This window comes from Coregonus clupeaformis, unplaced genomic scaffold, assembly GCF_020615455.1.
Source record: "Coregonus clupeaformis isolate EN_2021a unplaced genomic scaffold, ASM2061545v1 scaf1594, whole genome shotgun sequence".
In the NCBI taxonomy this organism is placed as follows: domain Eukaryota; kingdom Metazoa; phylum Chordata; class Actinopteri; order Salmoniformes; family Salmonidae; genus Coregonus; species Coregonus clupeaformis.
The window spans coordinates 67,501-85,000 of NW_025535048.1; the positions used below are offsets into that span (position 1 = coordinate 67,501).

Here is a 17,500-nt window from a genome sequence, read left to right on the forward strand (position 1 = left end):
TGCAGGAAAATTCTCAGCAACAAAGTGATCAAATTAAGATCCTACATCTGTAGGTTAATACCATAGATAGGTTACATTGTCATCTGGTGGCATAAGGGTAGAAGAGAATAGTCAGTGAACCCACTACGTTAGCTTCTAGTTCATCATTCTTGACAATAATTGTTCTGCATCAATTTAACATCAAGTTAGACAATGTCTATGTAAAGTATTGTGCCTCTCGTGAGATGTGCTTGTTTTACACATCGCAAGTTACAGATGCAGCATATGTTGCTCTTTCATTTGGATTGTGAGGGAAAGGAAATCTACCCAGTGAAGTTGAGAGCTTTTTGCAATCAAGGTTATTTGACTAAAAGAGGGCGAGGACAGAGGATGGGGGTGTGGTGACAGCAGAGTATTTATCCCTGTGTCAGCAGGCAGCTATAAATTACAGCTGAAATGATGCAGCATTATCTTATTCATCCAGACTCATGCTTGCTTGGCTTTCCACTTGGCTAACAACGGCAGTGTATCAGCAACACTACGGCTACGTCCCAAACGGCACCCTGTTCCCTATGTAGTACACTACTTTTGACCAGGGCCCATAGGGCTCATAGGGCTCTGGCCAAAAGAAGTGCACTGTATAGGGGACAGGGAGCTGTTTGGGACGCAGGCTACTTTTCATTTCTTTAATCAAAGGGAACTAGCCAACAACAAGCAAGCTGCTGTGTCGTGATTCGGGCCAATAAATATCATGTCAATAGTGCCGTGTCGGCGCCGAGATGTCCGAATCAATATTTCTTGTTGGTTTTATTTGGTTGTTGTTTCATCCAGGACTCGGGAGAAAGACTGTTTTGTGACTCGACTGAAACAGTTGATGAGAGGAAACAGAAGGGGATGTTTTAGTTTTTTATATTATTTGTCTTGAGGGGTGTGGCTGTAGTGCTTTTCGATATGACCAATCATATCTTTATGAATATCTTGACGATGTGGCAGAGGGAGGCTATTCTATTTTATAACAACTTTCACGAATAAGCCCTAATAGATGCTTGTACATGATCATAAATGTTAAAAATGCTTATAAGTTGAAACGCTAATAAATGCTACATATAGGTGTTTCTCTTTCATTTACGCTCTGATGTATGGCATCTTCTACGTCTCTCTGAACAAGGGTTGCATGTGGCCTTTAATGCACTTCTCCTTTTAAGATAATGACGAGACATTGACCACCATGAAAAAGATGTAGTTAGAAATATATTCATGCCAAATTAGACTGTGTAAAATAACTGAGAAGAACGGCACAAAATACCCTTTCTTTAAATCCAGAATGGGTTTCAGAGAAGAGGCTAATGCCTCCCATTAGCATAGTCTGCATCCCAAATGGACCCCTAATCCTTATATAGTGCACTACTTTTGAGTAGAGCCCTATAAAGGGAAAAGTATACTATTTGATACGCAGCCAGAGGCATTTTAACCCTCTTTGCACATCTCCATTAACTTAATTCACCTAGTGGAGAGAAGATTATAATGTATTATAATGGTCTCTTAATGAATGACTATGTTGCATCGTTTGTGGGGAATATATTCTAAATGTATCTCCCGAATACATAATTAGAACAGTATCAAACCTGACTATTCGTCTTTTTTCACCGAACTTTTAACTTAAAACCAAGGACATGGTGAATTTTTTGGGTTGATTCAACATTGAATTCACGTTAATTGACAACTCAACCAAATGTACATCAAAAATAGACGTTGAACTGATGTCTGTTCCCAGTGGGTGTGTCTACAGTGTAATAATTGGGTTGTGTGTTAGCCACATTGTAAAGTCCAGTAAAGAATAATTCACACCTGGGTTTAAATACTATTTGAAATCTTTTAAATAATAACAGTGTTTGCTAAGCTGGTCTGGAGTGCAAAATGGGCGGGGTTTGCACTTTTGTGACTATTGTACTGGCTCCATTGCACCAGACGAGTTCAATCAAGCACCGCGAAGGTTCTTTAAAAATGGTTTCAAATAGTATTTGTACACAGCCCTGGATGAACGTCTACTCAAGCGGAATTGCCTAAGACCTGCTTCCTAAACCGCCGCAATACAGAAGTTTATTAATTAGCATGAATAAATAATGATCATATTTCTATTCTTCCGTTCCAGACAGGAAGGTAGTGTAAGTTTGTGGTTGACTGGGAAGTTAAATGCCACTGAGACTGCTGCTGCATTATTCAAGAAGATCTAAGCAATCTGTATAATGTGTGTGTGTGTGTGTGTGTGTGTGTGTGTGTGTGTGTGTGTGTGTGTGTGTGTGTGTGTGTGTGCGTGTGTGTGTGTGTGTGTGTGTGTGTGTGTGTGTGTGTGTGTGTGTGTGTAGTGCATTGTGGTAGCACTGCAGCCTGAAAGGAAGGATTAAAGAAGCAGTAACCAAGCAGTGGTCAGGACCAAGGACAGCGGTCAGTCAAAACATAGGAGTTAGTTTCCTCTTTTAGGTGTACTCTGTGGTTCTGTTAAAACGTATGCCAGAAGATGTAAATCAAAATGACTGTAATGTGTAACGACTGTTGCTTTTCTTCCACTTGGAAGCAGAGTGAAGGAGATGACTCTAATATCTCTTACATCTCATATGTAAACAACAGTCAGAGATTGCTATATATCCGTTCATTCTGTCTATCTGCGTCAGTTAACCACTAGGAACCGTGTATTATTTTAACAAGAAAGACGCTGAAAGTGAAATCCATCAATCTATTCAAGTAACAGATAGTATGTTCTTTCAGCTTTTACAACATTTTGTGAAGAGAAAGTATTTCTGTCAGGGATAGAATCTGTGACGCAAATGTCTTTCTGTTTCTGTCAGGGAAAGACATATTTTAAGATAAAAGTACCAGAAAAGTGGGTGAGATTTTAAAGGAATGCTTTGTATGGTCTGTGTCCCAAATGGAACCCTATTTCCTATATAGTGCACTACTTTTGACCAGAGGCCAATGGTATACCCTATGGGCCCTGGTAAAAAGTAGTGCACTACACAGGGAATAGGGTTCCATTCGGGACGAGCACAAAGACGCGCTTAGGAGGAAGTATAATTAAGAGACCATTTTCTTTCATCACAAAGCGTCTCTGGTGAAGTTATGATTCATCCTGAGTTTCTAGGGCCCACTTTACTTTTCTTGTTGCAAGCGTTTGCGTCCCAAATGGCACCCTATTATATATATAGTGCACTAATTTTGAGCAGGGCTCATAGGGCTCATAGGGCTCTGGTCAAAAGTAGTGCACTATGTAGGGAATAGGGTAGGGAATATGGTGCCATTTGGGACACAGTACTTCTAACATGAGTATCAATCGGATCCAAAGGTATGTGTGATTATACGTGACCTTGGCTTTGGTTGACAGAAGTGCTCTGTGTGTTTATGATGACTCAATGTTAAACATGAGAACCATCCAGGTTTTATCAAGTGTGGTATGTTGAGAGGTATCTGACGAATTCCAATAGAGATGTTTTGTATTGTACATTTTTCATATCCTGCTGCTCAAATAATTGCAGTTTCTTTTAAACGTGACTCACAACCACACAAAAATACAAAATATATAGGTTACAAAATGAATGGGATGCCTTTACAACCAATATCATCCAAATATGCTGAGAATCTCCATTCCAACTTCCCTCTGAGATCTGACGGTTCTGTATGTAGCCTAACTATCCACACTGTTTCTATTGGAATACTGGACCAGGAGACTTGAGATTCATTCTATTTCTATGGTTGACTCACCCCAACCATGGTTTCTGCCCACTTAAGACACGGTTGATATTGGAATATCGTATTAGTGTTTTCTTAGGAGTTAATCACAAGCTAGGTTTTAATTAACCATATTGATTAGCAGTTGTTTGTTTGGCTCCGCCTCCGTCCCCTCCTCCCTCCACTCCCCTCCCCTCCCTCCCCCCTCCCCTCCCCTCCATGCATCATTTAACCCAGATTACTGATGGATGGAGGGGGAATTGACATGGGGAGTCAGCAGCAGCAGCAGCATTTTGTTTATTCACACATGGACGATTGATAGTCAAACATCGATTTGATAATTGTTACTTTCAACCAGCAGGGTGGGTGGGTTGTGGAGAGAAATAATGCTGTGGGACAGCCATCCCAGGCCTGTGGGCTGTGAGAATAGATCTGTCTGTGGTTCTTACCCAAGTTCCCAGTCATCAGATAGGCGTTGTGAAAGTCCTTCATGCCCAGGCCAACGATGTGGATGAATTCCTCGATGACCTGCATCAGCTCCACTGCACCCGGATAGATCTAGAGAGACGACAACATTATAGTTAACTAGTGCCACATCAGAGAGGTGAGAACAACATTACAGTTAACTAGTGAGAGGTGAGAACAACATTACAGTTAACTAGTGAGAGGTGAGAACAACATTACAGTTAACTAGTGAGAGGTGAGAACAACATTACAGTTAACTAGTGAGAGGTGAGAACAACATTACAGTTAACTAGTGAGAGGTGAGAACAACATTACAGTTAACTAGTGAGAGGTGAGAACAACATTACAGTTAACTAGTGAGAGGTGAGAACAACCTCTCCCTCAACGTGATCAAGACAAAGGAGATGATTGTGGACTACAGGAAAAGGAGGACAGCGCACACCCCCGTTCTCATCGACGGGGCTGTAGTGGAGCAGGTTGAGAGCTTCAAGTTCATTGGTGTCCACGTCACTATCATGGTCCAAACACACCAAGACAGTCGTGAAGAGGGCACGACAAAGCCTATTCCCCCTCAGGAGACTGAAAAGATTTCGCATGGGTCCTCAGATCCTCAAAAAGTTATTCAGCTGCACCGAGAGCATCCTGACTGGATGCATCACCGCCTGGTATGGCAACTGCTCGGCCTCCGACTGCAAGGCACTACAGAGGGTAGTGCGTACGGCCCAGTACATAACTGGGGCCAAGCTTCCTGCCATCCAGGACCTATATACCAGGCGGTGTCAGAGGAAGGCCTTAAAAATTGCCAAAGACTCCAGCCACCCTAGTCATAGACTGTTCTCTCTGCTACCGCACGGCAAGCGGTACCGGAGCGCCATGTCTAGTTCCAAAAGGCTTCTCAACAGCTTCTACCCCCCAAGCCATAAGACTCCTGAACAGCTAATCAAATGGCTACCCGGACTGGGACACAGGCCTAGACATGGGTAGAGAAGCGAGAAACTTCACAGTTAGCTTAATGCTGCAACATCAGTGCTACCATTACATGTACACATCATTGGTCAGTAGTGTTATACCAGCGTTCCTCTAGGAACTGTCTCCTGGGAGAGAGGGAGTGTGGTGTTGTCACGAACGTTATGAGAAGCGGACCAAGGCGCAGCATGATAGGCGTACATACTTTTATTAAGTGTACACAACACGAACAAAAACAACAAAACGATACGTGAAGTCCTAGGTAATACAACAAACCATACGGAACAAGATCCCACAATAAACTAGTGAACACAGGCTGCCTAAGTATGGTCCCCAATCAGAGACAACGAGCTACAGCTGTCTCTGATTGGGAACCACCCTGGCCAACATAGAAATAAACGATCTAGAACAAAACCCATAGAAAACTAAACATAACAAGTCCACACCCTGGCTCAACATTTAAGAGTCCCCAGAGCCAGGGCGTGACAGGTGTGTAAAACAGGGGTGGGAAAACATAGCGGTGGGATGTAAGGGATAAAAGCTAATATCTGAGAACAGAAGGTCATAGGTCATTATGTAAAGACTGTTAACTTCTAACAGAACGTTTACTTTGACTGCTTTTACTAAACCAACACAAACCACATCAATCTAACATTTCTCATATTTCCCTCATCAGACATCTCCCCTCTGAGACACACAGACCTTGGATAAAAAGACAGACACCAATAACAGGACCTGGCTACTAGCTAGTAGATACTGGTACCCTTTAAAAGGGGACAGACCAGGACCTGGCTACTAGCTAGTAGATACTGGTACCCTTTAAAAGGGGACAGACCAGGACCTGGCTACTAGCTAGTAGATACTGGTACCCTTTAAAAGGGGACAGACCAGGACCTGGCTACTAGCTAGTAGATACTGGTACCCTTTAAAAGGGGACAGACCAGGACCTGGCTACTAGCTAGTAGATACTGGTACCCTTTAAAAGGGGACAGACCAGGACCTGGCTACTAGCTAGTAGATACTGGTACCATTTAAAAGGGGACAGACCAGGACCTGGCTACTAGCTAGTAGATACTAGTAGATACTGGTACCCTTTAAAAGGGGGCATTGCCCAGCGTCTACTGAAAAGTGATTGCACAGGTCAGGGCAGTGTTCAAAATTAGACATCTGTATTAATCTTTGCATTATCAGATAGTGAACCTCTTAGACAGACACCCAGACAGAGCAGGGCATGGATAGTAGCTAGAGACTACCCATTAAAAGGACACTGCTTAGTGACCACTGGAGAGCTAGAGACTACACTTTAAAAGGACACTGCTTAGTGACCACTGGAGAGCTAGAGACTACACTTTAAAAGGACACTGCCTAGTGACCACTGGAGAGCTAGAGACTACCCTTTAAAAGGACACTGCTTAGTGACCATTGGAGAGCTAGAGACTACCCTTTAAAAGGACACTGCCTAGTGACCACTGGAGAGCTAGAGACTACCCTTTAAAAGAACACTGCCTAGTGACCATTGGAGAGCTAGAGACTACCCTTTAAAATGACACTGCCTAGTGACCATTGGAGAGCTAGAGACTACCCTTTAAAAGGACACTGCCTAGTCACCATTGGAGAGCTAGAGACTACCCTTTAAAATGACACTGCCTAGTGACCATTGGAGAGCTAGAGACTACCCTTTAAAAGGACACTGCCTAGTGACCATTGGAGAGCTAGAGACTACCCTTTAAAAGGACACAGCCTAGTGACCATTGGAGAACTAGAGACTACCCTTTAAAAGGACACTGCCTAGTGACCATTGGAGAGCTAGAGACTACCCTTTAAAATGACACTGCCTAGTGACCATTGGAGAGCTAGAGACTACCCTTTAAAAGGACACTGCCTAGTGACCATTGGAGAGCTAGAGACTACCCTTTAAAATGACACTGCCTAGTGACCATTGGAGAGCTAGAGACTACCCTTTAAAAGGACACTGCCTAGTGACCATTGGAGAGCTAGAGACTACCCTTTAAAATGACACTGCCTAGTGACCATTGGAGAGCTAGAGACTACCCTTTAAAAGGACACTGCCTAGTGACCATTGGAGAGCTAGAGACTACCCTTTAAAAGGACACTGCCTAGTGACCACTGGAGAGCTAGAGACTACCCTTTAAAAGGACACTGCCTAGTGACCACTGGAGAGCTAGAAACTACCCTTTAAAAGGACACTGCCTAGTGACCACTGGAGAGCTAGAGACTACCCTTTAAAAGGACACTGCCTAGTGACCATTGGAGAGCTAGAGACTACCCTTTAAAAGGACACTGCCTAGTGACCATTGGAGAGCTAGAGACTACCCTTTAAAAGGACACTGCCTAGTGACCATTGGAGAGCTAGAGACTACCCTTTAAAAGGACACAGCCTAGTGACCATTGGAGAACTAGAGACTACCCTTTAAAAGGACACTGCCTAGTGACCATTGGAGAGCTAGAGACTACCCTTTAAAATGACACTGCCTAGTGACCATTGGAGAGCTAGAGACTACCCTTTAAAAGGACACTGCCTAGTGACCATTGGAGAGCTAGAGACTACCCTTTAAAATGACACTGCCTAGTGACCATTGGAGAGCTAGAGACTACCCTTTAAAAGGACACTGCCTAGTGACCATTGGAGAGCTAGAGACTACCCTTTAAAATGACACTGCCTAGTGACCATTGGAGAGCTAGAGACTACCCTTTAAAAGGACACTGCCTAGTGACCATTGGAGAGCTAGAGACTACCCTTTAAAAGGACACTGCCTAGTGACCACTGGAGAGCTAGAAACTACCCTTTAAAAGGACACTGCCTAGTGACCACTGGAGAGCTAGAGACTACCCTTTAAAAGGACACTGCCTAGTGACCATTGGAGAGCTAGAGACTACCCTTTAAAAGGACACTGCCTAGTGACCACTGGAGAGCTAGAGACTACCCTTTAAAAGGACACTGCCTAGTGACCACTGGAGAGTGATTGCTCAGGGCAGGGCAGTGTGTCCGTCCTCAGGGACCAGCCATCAGTGTCAGAGAGAATGCAAGGGAAGCATTCAGGACCATGGACAGAGTCAGAGCAACACATGCACACACACACACACACACACACACACACACACACACACACACACACACACACACACACACACACACACACACACACACACACACACACACACACACACACACACACACACACTCACACACACACACACACACACACACACACCACTCCACACACACACACACACACACACACACACACACACACACACACACACACACACACACACACACACACACACACACACACACACACTCACACACACACACACATACACACACACTAACACCACTCCACACACACACACACACACACACACACACACACACATACACACACACACACACACACACTCACACACACACACACACACACACACACACACACACACACACACACACACACACACACACACACACACACACACACAAACACCACTCCACACACACGCATTCTGTCCTGTCAGCACACCTGTCGCCTCCCAGTTGAAACACATTAAGCCACACTAATCAGATCATTGACCTTGAAGAGATTGGCCCACTATCCTGGCAGACCTGAATCTAGCAGAGAGGGATCCGCTGCAATCAGAGGGGTCTTGATTTGGGGGACAGACATTTTGTGTGATCTGAGTGAGGCAGACTGTTACTGCACTGATGAGGATGGTTTGACAGGACTATTAGACCCAGGCCTATTAGACCCAGGCCTATTAGACCCAGGCCTATTAGACCCAGGCCTATTAGACCCAGGCCTATTAGACCCAGGCCTATTAGACCCAGGCCTATTAGACGCAGGCCTATAAGACCCAGGCCTATTAGACCCAGGCCTATTAGACCCAGGCCTATTAGACCCATGACTATTAGACCCATGACTATTAGACCCAGGCCTATTAGACCCAGGCCTATTAGACCCAGGCCTATATCAAGAGATGTTTGTCTTTCTGTTGTTCTTTGTATTTCCCTTAAGATGTACCACATGGACCTATTCTATTTTCATCAGTCATTCAAACAGTGTTGAAATGGTACTTGAAAACCAATTGAACCAAAGGAAAAGCCACATTATTTTCAGTAGCTGTCCTAGACTTGGACATAGAGCAGCAGCGTGTGAGTTAGCTGTAGCGCTACCCTACAGACAAGGCAGTGACATGTCATAGTCCAGAGAGGAGCTCTGAGTGGCGTCCCATAATGAACACCTTCTGGTAGAATCACACACACCCTCACACATACAGACGGAGATGCACTCACACGCACACACGTGTGCGTGCGCCCATACAGGCATTTATGTATACCTGTATGTGCCTGTGCATGTCTCTGTGTTTACAGGTGCCTATGTGCATGTGTTCTGTTGTTTGTGAGTGTGTAGCCAGAGGAAGTGGGCAATTAGGCTGAAGTTGAAGGCTTCAGACAGGGAGACACCAGAGCCCTCAGCCCTCGCTGCCTGGCTGACTGGCTGACTGGCTGGCTGGCTGGCTGGCTGACTAGCTGGCTGACTGGCTGTCTGGCTGGCTGGCTGACTGGCTGGCTGGCTGGCTGGCTGGCTGGTTGACTGACTGATTGACTAGTTGGCTGGCTGGCTGGCTGGCTGGCTGGCTGGCTGGCTGGCTGACTGGCTGGCTGGCTGGCTGGCTGGCTGGCTGGCTGGCTGGCTGACTGGCTGGCTGGCTGACTGACCCCCTCCGGCCTATGTGACCCACAGCGCAGGGCCTCGCTGGATAATCCTGCTGCTGGATGAATAGGGTAATGGCCGCAGTGGAGGTGGATTCAAAGAGAAGCACCAGATCATCCTCTTTATGCTCACACTACAGCAACAGACACACATATACACTGAGTGTACAAAACATTAGGAATATTGAGTTCCCTTTGCCCTCAGAACAGCTTAAATTTGTCGGGGCATGGACTATACATGGTGTCAAGCATTCCACAGGGATGCTGGCCATGTTGACTCCAACGCTTCCCACAGTTGTGTCAGGTTGGCTGGTTGTCCTTTGTGTGGTGGGCCATTCTTGATACACACAGGAAACTGTTGAGCGTGAAAAACTCAGCAGCATTGCAGTTCTTGACACAAACTGGTGCGCCTGTCACCTACTACCATACCCCATTCAAAGGCACTTCAATATTTTGTCTTCCCATTCACCCTCTGAATGGCACACATACACAATCCATGTCTCAATTGTCTCAAGGCTTAAAAATCCTCCTTTAACCTGTCTCCTCCCCTTCATCTACACTGATTGAAGTGGATTTAACAAGTGACATCAATAAGGAATCATAGCTTTCACCTGGTTAGTCTATGCCATGGAAAGAGAAGGTGTTCTTAATGTTTGGTACACTCAGTGTATTTCTGTCCTTCACAGCAACAGACATACAACTCCCATCCTCTCCACAGCATTGACATATCTTATTTGCCTTTATTTAACCAGGTAAGTCATTGAGATCACATTCTCTTTCACAATAATGACCTGTCCAAGATGGAGATATGAACCGCAGTTTGTTCTCAGCCATTCCTCAGCCATTCCTCAGCCATTCCTCAGCCATTCCTCAATCATTCCTCAGCCATGCCTCAGCCATTCATCAACCATTCCTCAACCATTCCTCAATCATTCCTACAGCCAAAAACAACAGACATACAGCTGATAATTTCATCTCTACAACAACAGACATGCAGCTCATCCTCCGTTTCCTCAGCAACAGTGATTACACGGCAGCATCCATCCACGCTCATCATAGCCATTCCTATACTACAAATAACAGGATTTGAAGTTCAGTGCTTGTGTCTAGCTTTTAGAATAGCAAAACATTTTATAATTCTAAAAGAATGCATAAAAGCACATCTGTCCAGAATCCATCCTTCACCATGATCCTGTAGATGAGACAGATGGCTGTGATATCAGCTCATGTCTGGTGAAGATTAACTACACATTGGCCAAGGAAGGACTATTTATACCTAAATAGAGTTGGCCTAAATCTCCCATTCTTAAACACCAGGCAGGCGGTCCTTAGTAAGACAGACACAGACACACAAACACACACACACACCCTCCTTAGGCAGACAGAAAGCTCTGTTTCTCAGCCAGTGAACTAATGAACCTTGTCTCCATCCTCCTCTGGGTTCCTAATCAGACAGACAGATTTCCGCTCTGCCTTCTGTGTGTGTGTGTGTGTGTGTGTGTGTGTGTGTGTGTGTGTGTGTGTGTGTGTGTGTGTGTGTGTGTGTGTGTGTGTGTGTGTGTGTGTGTGTGTGTGTGTGTGCGCGCGTTTGTAATTTCCATTCTGTCATTTCTGCAGTGGAGATGAGATGTGAATGAGATATGAAGTAGAATGACAGAAAGGACTGGGTGTAGGAGGAAGGCTGTCTGTCTGATGAGAAGACCAGAGGAAGGCTGTATGTCTGATTAGGAGCCCAGAGGAAGGCTGTCTGTCTGATTAGGAGCCCAGAGGAAGGCTGTCTGTCTGATTAGGAGCCCAGAGGAAGGCTGTATGTCTGATTAGGAGCCCAGAGGAAGGCTGTCTGTCTGATTAGGAGCCCAGAGGAAGGCTGTATGTCTGATGAGAAGACCAGAGGAAGGCTGTCTGTCTGATTAGGAGCCCAGAGGAAGATAGAAATAAGGTTAAAATCAAATCAAAGTGTATTGGTCGCGTACACAGATGTGCAGGTGTTATAGCAGGTGCAGTGAAATGCTTATGTTACTAGCTCCAACAGCGCAGTAGAATGTCTACAGTACAAATACAGTACAAATGTGTCAGAATCCAGAATATTAATACGTGGTGTGTATAGACAGTATAGAATCTGTAATAGAAAATGGTATGTCCAGCAGTAGTTACATTAGGATGATTTATGTAAAGAATACAGTAGATACATACACCGTGAGTAAACAACAGTATATTCACACAATATGAAGTGACCAGCGTTCAATGACTCTATATACATGGGGCATTAGTCTCAAGGTGCAGGGCAGAGTACCGGACAGGTAACTGATCAACAGTCTGCTGGCCTGGAGATAGAAGCTATTTTTCAGTAATTTGGTCCCGTCTCTGTCTGCTAGATGGTAGCAGGGTGAACAGACCGTGACTTCATCAGTTTACTGGCTGACAGATAGAGGATAGGAGGGTGTTTAGAAATGGACGGTTAGGCAGAGAGAGTTCCTGGCCAGCTGTACCTCCATGGTCTTGGTCTTTCTGGTTATTTCATCTGAACTACCCACCTCTGACCCTAACCCTAACCTCTGACCCTAACCCTAACCTCTGCTGGCTGAGAGACAGAGGATAGGAGGGTGTTAGGCAGAGAGAGTTCTTGGCCAGCTGTACCTCCATGGTCTTTGTCTTTCTGGTTATCTCATCTGAACTACCCACCTCTGACCCTAACCATAACCTCTGCAGGCTGACAAATGAGATGGCGCTGCAGCGGATAGCAGCCGTTTCACAGGCTCCTGACCAATTCCACTATTTTGTGTGTTTCTTTATGCTGATCTTAACTTTTTTTTTTGCACATAATGTCTCGGCCAGCCCCGGGACTCGAATGAGGAAGCGACGGCACAGAAGAGGGAGGCAAGCCGGCATCCTGACGAAACTACGTTGGCGAGCAAATAAACCGCCTCCTCCCTCCGTTCTATTGGCCAATGTACAATCACTGGAGAACAAACTGGACGAGCTCCGCTCAAGACTATCCTATCAACGGGACCTGAAGAACTGTAATGTTCTATGTTTCTCTGAGTCGTGGCTGAACAAGGACATGGATAATATACATCTGGCTGGTTTCTCTATGCATCGTCTAGACCGGACGGCAGCCTCGGGTAACACGGGAGGAGTGTGTCTCTTTGTTAACAACAGCTGGTGCGCGATCTCTAATGTTAAGGAAGTTTAGAGTTTTTTCTCACCTGAGTTAGAATACCTCATGATAAGCTGCAGACCATACTATTTACAGAGAGAGTTTTCATCTATATTTTGCGTAGCGGTCTATTTACCCACTGTGACGATTATAACTTATCCAAACCGTGGCTAGATGGCAGCATTTGCGCAAAACTGAAAGCGTGTCCCACTGCATTTAACCATGGCAAGGTGACTGGGAAGATGGGTATGTACAAACAGACCAGCTGTGACCTCCGTAAGGCAATCAAAGAGGCAAAACGACAGTACAGGGACAAAGTGGAAGCACAATTCATCGGCTCAGACATGAGACATACAGTGTGTGGCAGGGACTCCAGGATAAGCTAAACATCTTCTTCGCCCGCTTTGAGGAAAACAACATTGAGCCGCCGACGCGGGCCCCCTGTGTTCACGAGGACTGTGTGCTCTCATTCTCCTTGGCCGACGTGAGTAAGTCATTTAAGTGTGTTAACCCTCGCAATGCTGCCGGCCTTGACGGCATCCCAAGCTGCGTCCTCAGAGCATGTGCAAACCAGCTGGCTGGAGTGTTTACGGACATATTAAATCTCTCCATAGCCCTGTCTGTTATCCCCCCTTGCTTCAAGATGTCCACCATTGATCCTGTACCCAAAAAAGCGAAGGTAACTGAATTAAATTAATACCGCCCCATAGCACTCACTTCTGTCATCATGATGTGCTTTGAGAGGCTAGTTAAGGACGACATCACCTCCTTCTTACCTGACAACCTAGACCCACTACACTTTGCATACCGCCCCCAACAGATCCACGGACGACGCAATCGCGTGGGATAAGGCACTGCACACTGCCCTATCCCACCTGGACAAGAGAAACATCTATGTGAGAATGCTGTTCATTGACTACAGCTCAGCGTACAACACCATAGTGCCCTACAAGCTCATCACTAAGCTCAGGACCCTGGGACTGAACCCCTCCATCTGCAACTGGATCCTGGACTTCCTGACGGGCCACCCCCAGGTGGTGAGGGTAGGCAACAACACATCCACCACACTGACCCTCAACACGGGGGCCCTTCAGGGGTGTGTACTTAGTCCCATCCTGTAATCCCTGTTCACCCACGACTGCATGGCCGTGCAAGACTCCAACACACCATCATTAAGTTTGCTGGCAACACGAAGACACGACAGTGGTAGGCCTGATCACCGACAAGGATGAAACAGCCTATAGGGAGGAGGTCAGTGACCTGGCAGTGTGGTGCCAAGACAACAACCTCTTCCTCAAAGTCAGCAAGACAAAGGAGCTGATTGTGGACTACAGGAAATGGAGGGCCAAGCACACCCCAATCCAAATCGACGGGGTTGTAGTGGAGCGGGTCAAAAGCTTCAAGTTCCTCGGTGTCCACGTCAATAAGGAATTATCATGGTCCACACACACCAAGACAGTCGTGAAGATGGCACGACAGCGCCTCTTCCCACTCAGGAGGCTGAAAAGATTTTGCATGTGCCCTCAGATCCTCTAAAAGTTATACAGCTGCACCATTGAGAGTATCTTGACTGGCTGCATCACTGCCTGGCACGGCAACTGCTAAGCATCCGACCGCAAGGCACTACAGAGGGTAGTGTGTACGGCCCAGTACATCACTGGAGCCAAGCTCCCTGCCATCCAGGACCTCAATACCAGGCGGTGTCAGAGACAGGCCCTAAAAATTGTCAAAGACTCCAGCCACCCAAGTCATAAACTGTTCTCTCTGCTACCGCACGGCAAGCGGTACCGATTACCTCGTACCCGTGCTCATCGTCTCTGTACTGGTACCCCGTGTATATAGCCAAGTTATCGTTACTCAATGTGTATTTATTCCTTGTGTTATTATCTTTCTATTATTTTTCTATCTTTCTCTCTGTATTGTTGTGAAGGGCCAGTAAGGAAGCATTTCACTGTTAGTCTACACCTGTTGTTTACGAAGCATGTGACAAATACAATTTGATTGATTGATTGATTGACAGACAGACAGACAGAGGATAGGAGGGTGTTTAAAAATGGACGGTTAGGCAGAGAGAGTTCTTGGCCAGCTGTACCTCCATGGTCTTGGTCTTTCTGGTCTCAGTTACAGACTTGGGTCTGAGCCTTTTTCACAGGAAGGTAGACCAGTAGATTGCCAGAACACCCTTTTGTGTGTGTGTGTATGTGTGTGAGTGAGAGAGAGTGTGTGTGTGAGAGTGAGAGAGAGAGAGTGTGTGTGCGTGTGAGTGAGCGAGAGAGAGTGTGTGTGTGAGTGAGAGAGTGTGTGTGTGAGAGTGAGAGAGAGAGAGTGTGTGTGTGTGTGTGAGAGTGAGAGAGAGAGAGTGTGTGTGCGTGTGAGTGAGCGAGAGAGAGTGTGTGTGTGAGTGAGAGAGTGTGTGTGTGAGAGTGAGAGAGAGAGAGTGTGTGTGTGTGAGAGTGAGAGAGAGAGAGAGAGTGTGTGTGTGAGTGAGTGAGCAAGAGAGAATGTGTGTGTGAGTGAGTGAGTGTGTGTGTGTGAGTGAGGGAGAGTGTGTGTCGTAGCCCCGACAGAGGAAATACTAAAACTGCAGTGAGGACCACCAATTACTACTTATCTCCTTCTTAGTCATTTAGCAAACACTTAGTGCTTTGCTCAAGATAAAAACAATTTTTTTGTCGGATCTGGATTCAAACCAGCAACCTTTCGGCTACTGGACCAATGCTCTAAACCGCTAGGCTACCTCCTTCTCTCTGTCTCTCTCTTTCCTCTGTCCTTCCCTCTCTCTGTCTCTCTCTCTCCCTCTGTCCTTCCCTCTCTGTCTCTCTCTCTCCCTCTCTCCTTCCCTCTCTCTCTCTCTCTCTCTCTCTCCTTCCCTCTCTCTGTCTCTCTCTCTCCCTCTCTCCTTCCCCCTCTCTCTCTCTCTCTCTCTCTCTCTCTCTCTCTCCAAGGTGGATCAAAAAGAAACAGAGGGAAGAAAAAGGAAGAAAAACACCAATAATCAAAAATACCCCCTCTCTTTCTCTTTCTCTTTCTCTTTCTCTTTCTCTTTCTCTTTCTCTTTCTCTCTCTTTCAATCCTTTCCTTTCCTCTCTGGAAGGCAGTCATTTGCCACTGGAAGTTCACTGGATGTCCTTTGTAGATTAGTGGTCTGTGGAGATGCTGTCTCTGCCGGAGATGGTGCGGGTTGGTCTTAAAATAAAGTGGCAGTTTTTGAAGGAAGAGTGGCGACATCTCAACCCTGAGAGACTCATTCAGGATGACAGGAGCAGTGACAGGAGGAAAACCCATGTAGATAAAATCATAAAACCCCCCTGCTTGAGGTTGTACCCAGCATCCTTGGTGAAAAACAAAGACTTGCCATCTGTATTTCTGTAGGATATAGACGAGAGGACCTGACCGACACGTTTCTGTTCCAGAATGTGGCTGATGAATGTGAATAGAATTTCTTTCTGTTCTGTAAAAAATAGTATTCTATTAGCTGTCTCCTTGTTCAATAGCACTGTATATACTGTTGAATATGTTATACTAACATGGGCGTCACGCAGCTGTTTATGTCAATCAGGCATACTATATCTGCAACATACTTCTTTTGAACAGCACAGGGAGGCAGAATTAGCCATTCTAGCAACAACTATATCCCTCTGATGTGGCTAAATAAAGCTAAATCATCCTCAGGGGTTCTGTCATTATGAAATCCAGTATTTTTAATTACCTATCCACCCTGGTTGCTATGGAGTGACTGCGTTTCTAGGGAAGAAGAACAAACATCATAGAGAGATGTAATGAGTCGATGTTGACTGGTCAATCTCTTGTGGCTGTGCTCCCTGCTGCCACCAAGTGGACAGCGGTGGTATTGTATCTCCAGATAGAGATACAGACACATCCCAACCCAGTGACACATTACACAATGTGACTAAATAAAAGGACCTCACGGCTGATCTAGCATCAGGAACAGTTCGTCCCCCCTGTTTATACAATCATATGATCTAAAAGAGCAAATATGATCCTAGATCAGCACTCCAACTCTGAATACGAGCTCAGGTCACAATGGCCAGTTGAACCTAGCGATACAACTCAGGCGCAAGTGCTGGTGACTGCTGTAGTATTCAACTGGCTGGACCAGATTCTACAAGCATACCACACTCATCCACTGTAAGCGCATTAAATGATGTATGGGGCTCACTGCAGGACGCTTACCTGCTGTGCATCTTCCCACTTGTCCCTGTTCTCTTCCTCTAGGAGATTGCTGATGATTTGAAAGAAGTTCTGTAGGGAGGAGAGAGAGGAAATAGCGTCAATGAAATGAAACTCTTACTGCATCAAAACACACAAAGCTGATGCTCCCCTTCCACACACACATGTACGCAGGCATGCACGCATGTACACACACAGACAGATGCTCAGGGAACTACCACTACCCTATTGACCGTCAGAGTCAAGGATGCTCCATAAAAGGAATGAAAGAGGAAACCTGCTGTCTAACA

The 17,500-nt window shown here is 45.7% G+C and overlaps 1 protein-coding gene across 1 annotated transcript in view; it reads right to left on the reverse strand.

Annotated features, from left to right (window-relative positions):
* Positions 1 to 17,500, reverse strand: part of LOC121553293 (adhesion G protein-coupled receptor B3) — a gene marked incomplete at its 5' end in the record, with an annotated part of 101,740 nt that overhangs the window by 50,611 nt on the left and 33,629 nt on the right. The window contains 2 exon segments of the mRNA XM_045218459.1: positions 4,152 to 4,260; positions 17,214 to 17,282. Of these exon segments, the coding sequence (XP_045074394.1) occupies positions 4,152 to 4,260; positions 17,214 to 17,282 (178 nt within the window).